Source organism: Lynx canadensis, chromosome X (assembly GCF_007474595.2).
Source record: "Lynx canadensis isolate LIC74 chromosome X, mLynCan4.pri.v2, whole genome shotgun sequence".
NCBI lineage: Eukaryota > Metazoa > Chordata > Mammalia > Carnivora > Felidae > Lynx > Lynx canadensis.
This window is the reverse complement of record NC_044321.2, coordinates 57,571,693-57,587,154: the sequence shown is the minus strand read 5'-3', so window position 1 is coordinate 57,587,154 and position 15,462 is coordinate 57,571,693. Positions and strand designations below refer to the sequence as shown.

At 39.2% G+C, this 15,462-nt stretch overlaps 1 protein-coding gene across 6 annotated transcripts in view; it reads left to right on the top strand.

The window, feature by feature from the left end:
- Positions 1-15,462, top strand: part of HDAC8 (histone deacetylase 8) — a 225,721-nt gene that overhangs the window by 62,847 nt on the left and 147,412 nt on the right. For 5 of the 6 annotated variants that reach the window (XM_032592031.1, XM_032592030.1, XM_032592034.1 and 2 more), the window contains 2 exons: positions 3,294-3,371; positions 4,220-4,328. In XM_032592031.1, the coding sequence (XP_032447922.1) occupies positions 3,294-3,371; positions 4,220-4,328 (187 nt within the window). Of the gene's footprint in view, positions 1-3,293; positions 3,372-4,219; positions 4,329-5,946; positions 6,569-15,462 lie in introns of those variants that run through there. The other variant, XM_032592035.1, reaches the window with a different exon arrangement.

Here is a 15,462-nt window from a genome sequence, read left to right as displayed (position 1 = left end):
TGAAGGCAACAGAGAAAGGCAAAGAGTTAAAGCAGCCAACAGACTACTTTGAGAACCATGTCCACCAAATATCTGAATACTTAGCCAATGCAAAACACAGCCTTGTTCAAAAACCTTCAGAGACTCCTTATTGCTTATAACAAGAGTAACATTTGGCCCATGGCTTGTTTTTGTATGGCCAGCAAGTGAAGACTTTATTTTTACATTCTTACAAGGTTGTAAAGAAAACAAAGTGCAGTAGAGACCATGTAGGCTCTGCAAAGCCTAAAATATTTGCCTCTTGGTTTGCTAACTCTTGGCTCAAACCTGCATATGTAGCAAGATGACCTCTGGGAAGCCTGTTTTAAAATGCAGAATTCTAGGCCCCATCCACCAGATATTCAAATCCAGTAAGTCTGGTATGCAATGCCAGATCTACATTTTAGCGACACTCTGGCTGTTCCACAGGCCACACTTTAAAAAAAAAAAAAACAGTGCTCTTCAAGTTAAAGTCCATATTCTTTACCCTGTCTTTTGAGGTCTGTCTGAAAGAGACCTTACCTCCTCTCTCCAGTCTCCTCTCTCACTACTTGCTGTCTAGGCTACTGTACTCAGTGATCCCCAGACATGTCTCAGTATTCCCACCTCTCTGACTTTGCATTACTTTTTCCTAATTTAGTTTTGCTTTTTCTTCCAAGTTCTACCCAGGAGCTCAAATTCTAACACTAGCAGATTTGCCCTGACTACTCCAACCCCAGTGTTCTCTTCCCTCCTCAAGTCCTATATTGTTTATATCGCTGATTTGATATTTAATTATATATTGTCTTGTATTGTTAGTTAAATCTTTAATGTGTCTGTGTCTTCTCCTCCCATAGAAACTTTCAGTTCCTCCAGAGCAGAGATCAAGTTGTTTACTTCTTTCTGTCCTGCACAATGGCTTGAACATACAGAACTCTGCATATAGCAGTGGTTCAGTAAAATATTTGTTGAATGAATGAATGATTATGAAATTCAAACTATTAGTATCAGAGCTCAAGAATAGAATCAACTCTATTGAACCATGTAAGAATGAAATGACTGTCACCTGAAACCGTTCTTTCCATTTGCAATGTTATTTCTACACCATTTAGAGTTTCCTGCTTTAGCCAACTTTTATGGTGTGTTTCATTTCAGTTTATTTCCCCTCTTCAGCACCTCCCTTCCAGTGACCTCTGCCCCGCCTCCAAACTCTTACACATTTGGTTCATTTTAAATCTCCCATGATTCCATAACTAGCATCCTGTGGTGGCTTCACAAGCACTCTTAGCCTGTCCTCACCTTCCTTCACCTTCCTTTGTTTTCCTAACCACTGTTCTCTTTCACACCAAGCCCCATACCCTCCACCTATCTGTCTCTGTCCTTTTTTTAAAGTATGATTTGCTAACAATACCTAATGGCATTTCCCATCAGAGGAGATACAAATAGCTACTAAACATAAAAAGTGCTCAACACTCAGAGAAAGGCAAATTAAACAAGATCATTTTTTCTGCCTAAGGTTAAAAAGAATAATAACACCCAGTGCTAGTCAGGGTGTGAGAAAATGAGAACCCTCATATATCACTGATAGAAGTGTAAATTGGTTACCACCTTTCTGGATCAATAAATAATCAGGATTGTTATGAATTGTCCTTGTTTAATACTTCAGTCGCTAAGTTAAAATGCTATTTTAATATATTTTGTTTTGTTTTCTTTTGTTTACTTAATGCCTTGTGCCTGGAGCCTTTAACTGATTTTTTTTTATTTTTTTTTAACGTTTATTTATTTTTGAGACAGAGAGAGACAGAGCATGAACGGGGGAGGGTCAGAGAGAGAGGGAGACACAGAATCTGAAACAGGCTCCAGGCTCTGAGTGGTCAGCACAGAGCCCGACGCGGGGCTCGAACTCACGGACCATGAGATCATGACCTGAGCCGAAGTCGGCCGCTCAACCGACTGAGCCACCCAGGTGCCCCTAACTGATTTTTTTTTTAATTTTTTTTTCAATATATGAAGTTTATTGTCAAACTGGTTTCCATACAACACCCAGTGCTCATCCCAAAAGGTGCCCTCCTCAATACCCATCACCCACCCTCCCCTCCCTCCCACCCCCCATCAACCCTCAGTTTGTTCTCAGTTTTTAAGAGTCTCTTATGCTTTGGTTCTCTTCCACTCTAACCTCTTTTTTTTTCCTTCCCCTCCCCCATGAGTTTCTGCCTTTAACTGATTTTAACTGCCTCCCTAGGGCAAAACATAAGGCTTGGGAAATTCAAACATGCCTGTGATATACAAATATAGTTAATATTTTTCTAAGGTCTCTTTTGGCCTCTAATGAAGACTGAAAGCATTAAGCAAATGCAGCGACAGTTTCTTTATTTGACGTATAAAAAAGGATAGTACATGAATTTGCTAATAGTCCCTCCGTTTTACAGACGGACTATCTGAATATAGTATGACACTATGTGATTCTGGGAGGAAAGGTGTGGAGGTGGGCAGTACATTTATCTGAATAAGCAGTGGCTTGTAAGAGTTGTATCTTCTATCTCCCAGGCCTCTATACTAATTTTCTGCCTCTGTTAAAATGGAAAGGAGACTACTTTCTAGAAAAGTTCTTCCCACCACCATCTTTCTTCAAGCTTTAAAACTTTGTTATAAAGACACTATTAAGGGAAAAGGGCGGGACTCTCTTAGCCTTCCATGTTTTAGCAAGAAAGGTGTACTATAAGCTGCTTAGACTTTGGGTGAACTGCATTTATAACCAAATCTGTATCATAGAGAAGCACTTTATAATTAGGTTTTCACTACATAATGCCTAATGTTTGTATTGGTCATATTTTTCAAAGGGTTGCCACATTTTACTTCTTTGAGAAAAAAATCCCAAGAATTTAACTAGAACCACTAAAACAAAACATAAAACTTCCAAGATGGTGCCAGTCCTCTATTCAGCTCTGTTCATAATGCTTCGATTGTGAGCTTGAGCCTTCCCCACCCTTTAGAAGAGGTTGTCTAAGGGAGCCTGGACATCCTGTTGCTTGGAAAGGAGAAGTCCAGTTATAACTTTCCATGAATGTAAAAAAGAACCCCAAAACTTCACTGGGGGCCAAAGTTCTACCTCATCCTGTACCAACAAGAGATCAAAGACTGGAGGGTTTTGTTCCTTTTATTCCTCAGCTTGTTAGTTTTATTATTGCTATCCTCTCTCTTACTTCCCACAGCTACTTCCTAGCATTTCAGTTGTTGAAAACGGGAGTTGCATATATGAAGTGATTATTCTGCTGTTTTTTTTTTTCCTCTGCTAGGTGTAGAAGATGCCTTCAGTTTCACCTCTAAAGTCATGACAGTGTCCCTACACAAATTCTCCCCAGGATTTTTCCCAGGCAAGTAATCTGTGTGCTCAGTATTACATCTGAGGAATAAATACTGCAGTTCTTCTATACATCTCTTATATTTAATATCTGGATAGTTACATGCTATTAATACTTCATTGGTGCTACTTTATCCAAAATTTTAACACAGGTCATTTCAGGCAACAATGATAGGAGGAATATAATACTGCTTCTTTTTCCAGATGATTTTTATGGACTGTCAACAGACAGCTCACTTACACTTACTGTCTTATCACATAGGACAGTGTAACTGTGTAACTCCTAACATCCTAATAAGTGCAATGATATATTAATATTATATCAATCAAAGGCATATGAAAAGTCAAGCAAAGGAGTTAATCTTTTTGTCTAACTTGATCTAGCAAAATGGAAACTAAGTTTTTTCCCATTGTCTTCAGGTTTTCCTCTTTTCCCAACATTGTTTACAGCAGTTACTTCTCTATATTGTTTTTCTTAATTTCACACTCTTTAAACCATAATTAATCTAAGACTGTTCTTCTACTTGGCCTTTTATTCTTTTGCATTCCTATCAGAATCCTTCAAGTTGTCTAATGCTGGTATTCTTAAAACTGTTCAGGGGCGCCTGGGTGGCGCAGTCGGTTAAGCGTCCGACTTCAGCCAGGTCACGATCTCGCGGTCCGTGAGTTCGAGCCCCGCGTCGGGCTCTGGGCTGATGGCTCAGAGCCTGGAGCATGTTTCCGATTCTGTGTCTCCCTCTCTCTCTGCCCCTCCCCCGTTCATGCTCTGTCTCTCTCTGTCCCAAAAAATAAATAAACGTTGAAAAAAAAAAAATTAAAAAAAAAAAAAAAAACTGTTCATGGTGCTCCTCTCTTTCACAGGAACAGGCGACGTGTCTGATGTTGGCTTAGGAAAGGGACGGTACTACAGTGTAAATGTGCCCATTCAGGATGGCATACAGGATGAGAAGTATTACCACATCTGTGAAAGGTATGGCAGTAACACTGGCCCAGTAACAAGTGGATTGCATTTCTGTAGGATGAAATGGCTCCCAATCTTACAGAATTCTTATTTTCAAGGAACAATTTGAGAGAGAAAAAAAGAGCCACTGTACACCTATGTCACTTTTCTATACTGTATACTTATTTAATCCCTTGTGTAGGAGACCTGAGTTTTTGGAACAGAGCCACACTCTTGGTTTGATCTTACCTGCTGCCCCATATGATTAAGGTCTTCCCAAGAGCAGAGCTTTTAAGCTGTCCTGGGTTATCCCTTGCCTGCTACTTTCTTAGCTAAAACCTGTGCGTATGTGATTTCATTAGCCTGAGAAGGTTCATTTCAGTTTCCCATTATGGAGATCTGCTTCAATCCACTGGTGTGAATATTAGAAAATTCTTTATTATGAGTTCTTGAGTTCTATCCTTTGTGTTAAAATTGGGGTCAGAAATCTGTTCTTTTGAAACTATGTTTAAGGACTAAATTATAGCCACTTGTAGGAGGACAGTTTGGTGCAGATATGTAGACCATTAGGGCTGAAAAGCCCTACAGAACGGGGCAGGAGGTAAACCCATATTCATTTAAGTTGAGATTGGTCAGGTACAAATTCACTGCTGACATTGGCAGTAGAGAAAGTGAGTCTGACTAAAAGTCAGCAAGTCAGCATTACTTAAGGTAAGTAATGGGGATCAAGGTGCTTTTGATTCCTAGCCCCACTCAGTTCAGATTTCTCCCAACTTCTGGTGGACACAGGGACTTCCCAAAGGAGTCTGCACTGGCCATCATCACTGGGAGTTGTATAAACAAAGTAGAAGTATTAAAAAATAAAAACTTTATAAAAATAGAACTACCCTATGACCCAGCAATTACACTACTAGGTATTTATCCAAGGGATACAGGTATGCTGTTTCAAAGGGACACATGCATCCCAATGTTTATAGCAGCACTATCAACAATAGCCAAAGTATGGAAAGAATCCAATGTCCATCGATGGATGAATGGATAAAGAAGATGTGGTATATATATACAATGGAGCGTTACTCAGCAATCAAAAAGAATGAAATCTTGCCATTTGCAACTACATGGATGGAACTAGAGGGTATTATGCTAAGCGAAATTAGTCAGAAAAAGACAAACATCATATGACTTCACTCATATGAGGACTTTAAGACACAGAATAGATGAACATAAGGGAAGGGAAGCAAAAATAATATAAAAACAGGGAGGGGGGACAAAACAGAAGAGACTCTTAAATGCGGAGAACAAACAGAGGGTTACTGGAGGGGTTGTGGGAGGGGGATGAGCTAAATGGGCAAGGGGCATTAAGGAATCTACTCCTGAAATCATTGTTGCACTATATGCTAACTAATTTGGATGTAAATTAAAAAAATAAAATTAAAAGAAAAAGATAATTAATTAATTAATTAATTAATGCTTCAAAGGTGCCTCTTAGCTCAAGAGATTTGGCAAGCCAAGTCATCATGCAGCAGCTCTAGCCTCTTCATGATTTTGATCATGTCCCCTGGCTACCTCTGTATTGTCAGACTGAAAAGGCCTTTATTTTTGGAGCCTTATGGTGATGGTTTTAATTGCCTTTCTTTGTTCCCCTCAGGCCCTGTTCTGTCCTTCTTGAGATGCGCAGATCAGAGCTGCTTATGTAACTTTACCAGTGAAGATATCCTGTGGTTCTGTGTAAAAGGAAAATTATTTTGTTTTTCTTTTAATCCCCTTCTTGAGGGTACTCAACATTTTGTTGTCCCTTTTTTGCCACAGCAGGAAACTAGGTTTTTCTCTTCAGTTTTCTGTCCACAGGGTTTCCTCTAGCTCTTTCCTGGGCCTTAATTGAAAAGTCAGCACCCATCATCCTGCAAGGATACTTTGTAATATCTGGCCTTCCCTAAACAGATTACCTTACACATGCCCCCATTGAAGCCCATAAAACCTCCTGAGATACACCTTTCTCCCCCATCAACTTGGCATTTAACTGCCTAGAAAAGCTGAGTAATTATCCCAGTACCCACTCCCAAGTAAGTCTACTGCTCACTCTTCAGTGAAAAAAATGTCTGTCTCTCCTTTATATTTTTTCTCTGTCCCTCTAAACCAGTTCCTACTACATGACAAAAAAATGTTTAACTCCATAGTAATCCATGTTTAAAAATAGCCTTGATATCAAACTTAATTAGAAGCATTTAAAAAGTGAACTTAGGGGAGCCTGAGAGGCTCAGTTGGTTAAGTGTCCAACTTCAGCTAGGGTCATGATTTCGTGGTTCATGAGTTTGAGCCCCGCGTCAGGCTCTGTGCTGACAGCTCAGAGCCCAGAGCCTGCTTCAGATTCTGTGTCTCCCTCTCTCTCTGCCCCTCCCCCACTCATTCGTTTTCTCTCTCTCTCTCAAAAATAAACATTAAAATTTTTTAATTAGAAAAACAAAAAATGTGAATTTAGCCCCAAAGAAAAGATCCATGGAACATGGAAGATCACATATGATTTCCCTTTACAGAAACCCAGGATGTCAGCATTGATTACAGGATGCCAGCATTGATTAAAGATTCCCCCAACTTGCTTACTAAAGTACCAGACACTCATCAATTTTTAGTTCCCAGGTCCCCTTAAGCCTCATGGAGCCACACCACCAATCTACACAGTGTTCATCCAGAATAACAGGTTCAGTTTTCATTAGAGGTACAGTAATTTTCCCCTTTGATTTCTTTCAGAAGTCAAGTCTTGTCAGGGCATTATGTGAGGGCACCTCTGATTCCAAGGTGCCAGGAAGGCTTCCTGACCCAAACATCTCTCCCATTTCCCATCTGTTGACTAAAATTCCTTTAACAGGAAACACACTTTTATTCTATAATTAGAAATAGGCCTTAAAATGGAATTTTGCCATGACCTCTCCTCCTAACTTTCTGCCATAGATGTATGCTTTCACAGAGCTTTTCCTGATAGCAGATTGTGAAAGGGTTAGAGCATGAGCACGAGCACCCTGAGCATTCAGAGGAGCAGAAATTTGGTAAGTGGAGCAGTAGAGGGAAAGAGGCACAAGAAATAAAACAGTCTTTGCCAACTAAATACTTTTGCAGAGGGTCAGCCCTGGTAACTGTATCACTTAGTTCCAGTCATTATGTTTTTGACTACTTGTAGTTTGTTGCTTGGAAACAGTCTTGCCCATTTTCCATTATGACCTCTGACCCATATGCTTACCTCACAAGCTATAGAGTGGTTTACTCATGTAAAAAAGTCACTCAGTATATCTGCTATCTCCTTTTAATCCTTTATGTTCCATGAGCCCACTGATTTTCTGACTCACTCCTTACCTGTGATAAATAAAGGATCTCTTATTGCTGGTTCACTTGAAAGATACTCTAATTTTCATTTGCCATTCAATTTCTAGTTTGCTCCTGAACTGCCTCTCCCTGTGGAATTCATGAGCCTTTTTCCTTTCCTTCCCTTCCCTTCCCTGTCCTCTCCTGTCCTCTCCTGTCCTCTCCTCTCCTTTCTTCCTATATGGCTTTTTCCTCTGCTATAGCCTTTCTGACTTTGCCAGCTATTCAGACAGGAACTTAATGGTTTCGTCTTAAGGTTGAGCACACCCTGTTAATTTAAAAAAAAAAAACAAAAAGGAGGGGGGCGCCTGGGTGGGTCAGTCCGTTAAGTGTCTGACTTCAGCTGAAGTCATGATTTCACATCTCGTGGGTTTGTATCCCGCATCAGGCTCTGTGCTGACAGCTCAGAGCCTGCAGCATGCTTCAAATTCTGTGTCTCCCTCTCTCTCTGCCCCTCCCCTGCTCATGCTCTGTCTCTGTGTGTCTCTCTCTCAAAAATAAACTTTAAAAAAAGGAGGAGCTTAGGGTTTCTTTCTTGAAACCTTTACATGGACATTTTCAACACCAAAAGACTTTGAGTTCTATCTTATGTAAAAGATAATTTCAGTCAGAGATATGTAGGTCATTCAGTACTAATTTGGAAGGACAAGGGTCACTGATTCCCAGAACCTTCCCATAATTTTCATGGGAGCCACTGGAGTTGGTATTATAAATAGAACCCTGTTTTAACTAGCATAAAGGAATATCAACATTGTTCCTGTAACTACACCTCTTCCTTCAAATAGAAGCTATTGAGCAAGTAGAGAAATGACAGACTTATATTATATTCTTGATTTATATGAAAGCCCACCCCACCCAAGTCAGCCACATGCACACATACACACAAAGTTTGATGGGAGAGGAAGGCTGTTTTGCCAAAAGGAGAGATTGCTGGTTTCCAAGCTATGTCATCTGAAAGAGGAAACAGTGCTCCATCTATGTTAACCTGTTCTTGCTCTCTAATTGTATCTGAATGCAATGTGAGATAGTCTTAATTTTAAGCTATTACCTAAAACACTGTGTTGATGACTTTGGGAGCATTTATAGTTGAAGACTATGGAATAGAACAACAATGACATGTACTTCCTTGCTGTTGGTTCAAGAGAGGTTTTGAAAAATAGTAGGGTACTGCTCTTTAAATCTTACAAAATGACCAAACTACTTGCCCACTGTGAACCGTTATAACATGTATGTAGTTTGAAGAAGAAATTCAGTGTTGTGCTCAAACTTCTTAGTTATCCTACCTATCATTTTATAGCCCTAACAACCAGAAAACATCCTTTACTAAGTGTCCAATTAGTATATACCTCATAGGAGAGCTATATACATGGTGCTTATAATGTGTATGGATACAAAATATATTGAAGTTGACAGTTCAACATTTTGAAAAAAAAACTCATATTTTACTAAGAATATTCAAGTATTAACTTGGTAAGATAATTAAATACAGACACTGCATAAATATTTCACCAAAAGAAAAACACATTGTTAAACAGACGTGACAATGAATAGGACTAATGAAAGGCTCTATTAAACAGGACTTTTCATTCTATAGCAGTCTTTACATCCACATATGCAAAACTTTGCTAATAAGAGCTATCAACCCAACCAAAGAAACAATCTTATTCTGCTGAACTAGCATTCCTAATAGTAGTTTATTAAAGTAAGAATCTACCTGTATTTGGTCCTTGGTCTGTTTACCTTGAGTCTTATGGCTTATGTTCTATAGCTCAACATTGAAAGAAATCCTTTTTCCTCCTCAAAGACCACAGACCCAAAGAAAAATTTAAATTTTTTTTAAACATTTATGTATTTTTGAGAGACAGAAAGAGAGAGCATGAGCAGGGGAGGGACAGAGAGAGGGAGACACAGAATCCAAAGCAGGCTCCAGGCTCTGAACTGTCAGCACAGAGGCTGATGCGGAGCTCGAACTCACAAACAGTGAGATCATAACCTGAGCCGATGTCAGATGCTTAGCTGACTCAGCCACCCAGGCGCCCCTGACCTTTTCTTTAGAAAAATTCTAACGTCCCAGGAGTGAAAAAAATCTTAATGTTTTTGCCTTCTTTATTTTATGAGAGAAATATTATACTACTGTCTTGTAAATAGTTTTTTTATAGCTCTTCAACTCCTAATTTTAAATGTTAATTCTACTGTGCATGGGCTAACCAGCATAGACTACACAGAAAGAACTTGTTCTCTAGGGCAACAGCAAGCTCATTAAAGGAATGGCTCATTTAAGCCTAAGTTTTTATTCCTTTAGGGAATTCCTTTGTCCATCTATACTGAGTTCCACTGCTATCCAACAAGGAAGAGAAAAAATATATTATGTCTCAGTAGTATATATTTATTGTGTGAGCCAAAATTCACCTCTCTGAAGTCACTCTGACCTCCCCACAAAAGAACTGAGCACCTCAAGTCATCTTAAAAGATTTTTTAAACATTAACAAAAGTAAAGTGGGGGAGCTATCATGCAACGTAGGAGATTTGTGTATCTTTAAGTGTAATAACACTGTTTTATTCATTCATTCTGCAAATATTTATTGAGTGTCTGCTTTATGCTGGCACTGTACCTAGGTACTGATGGTGGTAAACAAGACAGATTAGGCTCACATACCGGGAGCACTTGCCTGTGCCAGGAATTGCACTAAACATTTATTTGATCCTTTTAATTTGATCCTTATAGCAATGTATAATCTACAATGCCTACAAAGGTAGGTACTCTTAGTCCCATCTTAAAAATTAGAAAACTAGAGCTTAGAAAAATTGATTTGCTTAAGGTCACACAGCTAGTAAGTGGTTAAGGCAGAGTTTGAATCCATGTGTATCTGCCTGTTAACCATTCGCTACCATGTCCCCAAAGTGTCATCTAGAAGTATGAATTTTTTCCACAAGGAAAAATTACCATCCCAAAGACTTCTTGGAAACTTTTATCTTAGAGGATTACAGAAAACCCCTTAAAAAAAAAACCACTTAAGTTTATGCAAATGAGCCGCATGATTTGTAGTATACATAATTCATTGTGTTTATGTTTGTGAAAGTGCAACTTAGGTTTTGGGGGAAAAATAGAATCTCCTAATCCTGAGGATTTAATTTGTAATTTTATGGATAGAAAACAAGAATAAATAATGCCAGATTTCACTTCATAGGTTTTATTTTTTTAATGTTTATTCATTTTTGAGAGAGAGAGAGAGAGAGAGGGAAAGAGGAAGAAGCAGGTGAGGGGGGGACAGAGGAACCAAAGTGGGCTCTAAGCTCATAGCAGTGAGCCCAATGAGGGGCTCAAACCCATAAACTGTGAGATCATGTCCGACACTCAGGCAACTGAGCCACCCATCTCCCCCTACTTCTTAGGTTTCAAATTCCTAATTAAAGTTTGAAAACATGGAGATCCTGTAAATCTGCTTTTTCCTTTGTTTTCAATGGAGAAAATCCTGAGTTTCTGCTTTAGAAAGTGAGTAGTGTCACCTGTCATTTTAAAGAGGTCTTGTCATGAAATTACATCCATTTCCTATGTGGTTTTTTAGATTGGTATTGCTAAAGATTTTTAACATTATGCATTTTTGCAACTGTAGGCATAATTTATATCATCTCTTGGTCTTGGCAGAAGGCCATATCTACGTATAAGGTAGAGATTCTTCATCCATGCTATAAGCCATTCATCCAATACCAATGGAATAAAATGAGAACCAAGGGGCATTACTAAATGACATTTAAGTGAAATGTCTCCATTCACTATTGACTTTTAATGTTAATATTTAAAGAAGAGATACTTTATTTATTTTTTTTTCAACGTTTATTTATTTTTGGGACAGAGAGAGACAGAGCATGAACGGGGGAGGGGCAGAGAGAGAGGAAGACACAGAATCGGAAACAGGCTCCAGGCTCTGAGCAGTCAGCACAGAGCGCGACGCGGGGCTCGAACTCACGGACCGCGAGGTCGTGACCTGGCTGAAGTCAGACGCTTAACCGACTGCGCCACCCAGGCGCCCCTAAAGAAGAGATACTTTAATGATGATAAGTCTTCCTTTCATCGTAATGATACATCATCTAGAATTTATCTTCCACTTGGGACTCCAAACTCCTTATCATTCAATTTTACAATGAGGTAGATAGATCCTCAATGAAAGAGTGAAAGAAAACCCAACAATTATAGCCTACTGCTTTGGGCTTGGTGATATGGCAAAAGCAATACAAGTACATGTTCACACATAAATATTTTAAGCAATACAAATATTTTAAACTTTTTGTTAAGTTTATTTATTTATTTCTGAAAGAGAGGGAGGAGGGGCAGAGAGAGAAGGAGAGAGAGAATTCAAAGCAGGCTCCACACTGTCAGCGCAGAGCCCAACACAGGACTTGATCTCACAAACTGTGAGCTCATGATCTAAGCTGAAATCAAAAGTTGGACACTTAACTTACTGAGCCACCCAGCCACCTCATAAGCAATACAAATATTTTTAAATTCTCTTTCATTTGATGAGAATGGAAGAATTCTCTAGAAATTGACATTTAAGAATGAATATTTAGATAGCCTTACATTTTTATCACAATCTGAGAGCTGGTAAAAATTCTTTACAAAATTATTCTACTTCTCTTCAGTTGGATCACAGCTACCACCCTGATCATCACTGGCTCACTTTGGCCCAGTGAAAAAGGCAACAGATGCTGCTAATTCGTTTTCTAAGCTTTACGCTTTGAAGTCAGCCCTCTATAAGTAAGATATTTGTATTAAATGCTTTTTGATGAACTTCTATCCTGCCTCTAAGTGTATGGCAGATGTAAAATTGCCTATTGTTTCTGGAAGATGGATGACTCAGACACTAAATTAAATTCACTGTTAATGTTAACCACAGGTGAAAATGAGGCCAAAGTGGGCCATTCTTTTATTATTCCTAGTTTGATGTGTCTTTTAAAATGTTAAATTCAAAAGATTGTATGTGCCTAAGAATATAGGATAATTTGGAGGGAGGATACTGAGTTCAATTATCTACATTGTCCTATACCCTCTGTCAGTGAGCTCACCCTGCCTATCCCCAGTACTTAGTTAGGGTTGCAGTGGAGAACTATTTTTTCCCTGACTGATCATTTGAGCTTTAAATCCAGGTGGTTAGAGGGACAGTTCTTCTATTATTCTACTTTCCCTCTTGGCCAGTGTCTTTCATGACCAATTAGTTCCTAAACTCCTGCACCAAGTAGCCCTGACACTGTGACAGCCCCCTACTCCAGTAAACAGTCTTCACAGGTGATATTTTTTTCATTTAAGTCAAGGACAATCTCCTGGAATTCTATGGGTTTGTTCTGTCACTCTGGTGTGTACCTTTTCTTCTCTCTTCTTAGTGCTGAATGATCCCTACCCCCTGGAGAAAGTGACCTGATTCTTCCAGAGCAGTTTAATAGGTTCTGATGCTAGAACATGCTCTGAAACTATTCAGAAAGAGGAAGACCCTGCTTGTAAATGGAAATCCAGGGCTGCTCTGAAAAGAATTCTAAAATTGACAGTATCTGTGCTTGATAGAATGTTCTGACATCAGAATCATATTACTCCTTTCATCTGCTGTCCACCATGTAGTCCCTACCCCCATCCTAATCCCCCCCAAAATATTCTTTTATCACTGCTCTGTCCCTTCAGTCTGGCCTACAAAAACTACCCTTTAGGCTTTGCTTTCACATGTTCTAGCTTTGCATGACTGTGCCTGACACTGCCATTCACACAGCAGGTGCCAGCACTGATGACCTGCCTCGTTGTGTTCTGTTGACATGAACTGCACAGAGATTAGGTTAAATCTGGTGTCCCCCACCTGACAAAAAAGCCCGATGCTATGTTTGGCTGAGCTTTGCTCTCTGTGCACTGTTACCCACTGCAACATCAGAAAAGAGACATACCCATTGGTGCTTAAAGAAAAACCAAAGAAAAGACTCCTCAGAAAATGCCATATTGAATAACCTGCTATCAAGTTAACAAGTGAAAGGGTATGTTTATGTGCCAGGCACTAAAGGCAATGTGTTTGCCTAGAGACTATGCAAGTGCAGCTGAGGAGTGAGCTGGAGGGAAAGGGGTTTATGTGTACCGACTCGAAGCAGAAGAATCCTGAAGAGAAAGGTGATGGATGTAGCAGTAGGGGTGGGGGGGGGTCATATAAAATATATTAGGAATGAAAGAAAAATATCTATCCTATTTAAATATAGGAAAGCCTCACTAACTCAGCCTAATTAGAGGAAAATCTGTCTGAATCATGGAATGTTTTTAAACGCATTTTTATTACTTTCAAGCACTGGACATGCTAGTAATTCAAACTAGACTAACAGCATCATACAGCACCTCAGGGAAGGAGCTTTAAGAATCATTGGCAATTAGCATATCAATTATTTGTATGTAAGTGGATGTGCACAAAGTGCACAAAAAGTTTATTCTCTTAAGTAGGACAAACATTCCCCAGTGCAATCCTGTTTACACCATTAATTTGCTTAGCTATCCCTTCTTATGCCAAGATAGATGTATGTAAGACATGCTTATTTCCTCAGGGAAGAATGAATCGCTTCTCTGTGTTTAGTCCAGTAACTAAGAAGCAGAGCACCACTTGATTGCTTTGGGATTTCCAGGATATGGAGTTTTGAATTTGCATACAGACTAGAGAGATTTCATATGGAGAAGATCTGGCAGCCATTGCTAGAGACCCAGTTTCCCCATCTGGATTTCATTGAAGTGATCTGGATTTCATCAAGCAACAGGACACTGATCCTAAATGATCTACCAGACACTCTAACATAGGCATGTTTAAAATACATCCTGCCCCAGAAAAATAACTGTTAAAATATGATGAGTTGGAGTTATTCTATGTGCAGTACTTTAAAGTAATAAAAATGCATTTCTTTTTAAGTCCCACAAAAACCATGCAATATCAAGTTAATGATGAAAATCAATCCCCAAACTGTTTCTCACACACCTCATTGTGTGACGGCATTGCAGAAATTTCCAATCATCTGGGAAAAGATATTTTATTTTGATGAGCTGCACCAGGTGCTAACTATATGGCAGGATTTCGTCTTTGAATCTTACAGAGGCCCTCCTCGGTTGAGAAGAGTGAGGGAAGGGCTAGGGGCATGTTTATTGTTAACAAATCATGATTTTCTACCAAAGTTTGAAAATCAGAGCAGTTGAATTGAAAAAGAAGTATCAGGTATATAGGGAGTGTAGAAAATATGATTAGGAAATGAAAAACAGAGATACAGGCCTCTATTTCTACCCATACATATTAAACTATGCTCTAGGTAAATTGTAAAGTCTGCAAGACTTAGTAAAAACTAAGCACAGAGAGCATGAGCACAAGCAGTAAATATACACACAAATGTTGCAACTACAGTTTGGAATGATTCCAGCTCTTTCCTTTCCCCCAACGGCATCACTATCCAGGGTCTGCAAAGGCCAAATAGCTGTTTGGCTTCCAATCTGATTTTTTGCCCAAGAAATCAGAGAAGTCGGTTTCAATTTTAATAATATATTCTCCCAACTTCTATCTAACAGAAAGGCACTTGTGTTTCTGCCCCTTCTTAAAGTGAATTTATTTTTGGTGAAAGGTAATAGATTGGCAGCACTGGAAAAGGAATTACTGTATTCCCAGAACAGGTATAACCGGGCAGTGACACTATGAAATTGCTCTCTGCCTTTGGGGAACATTAGAGTACTATTTGGGAAGTCACTGCTATGATGTGCTGTGCTGAACTCAACAGTATCATAGTAGGCTGAAAGAATTAGCATAGCACTCAG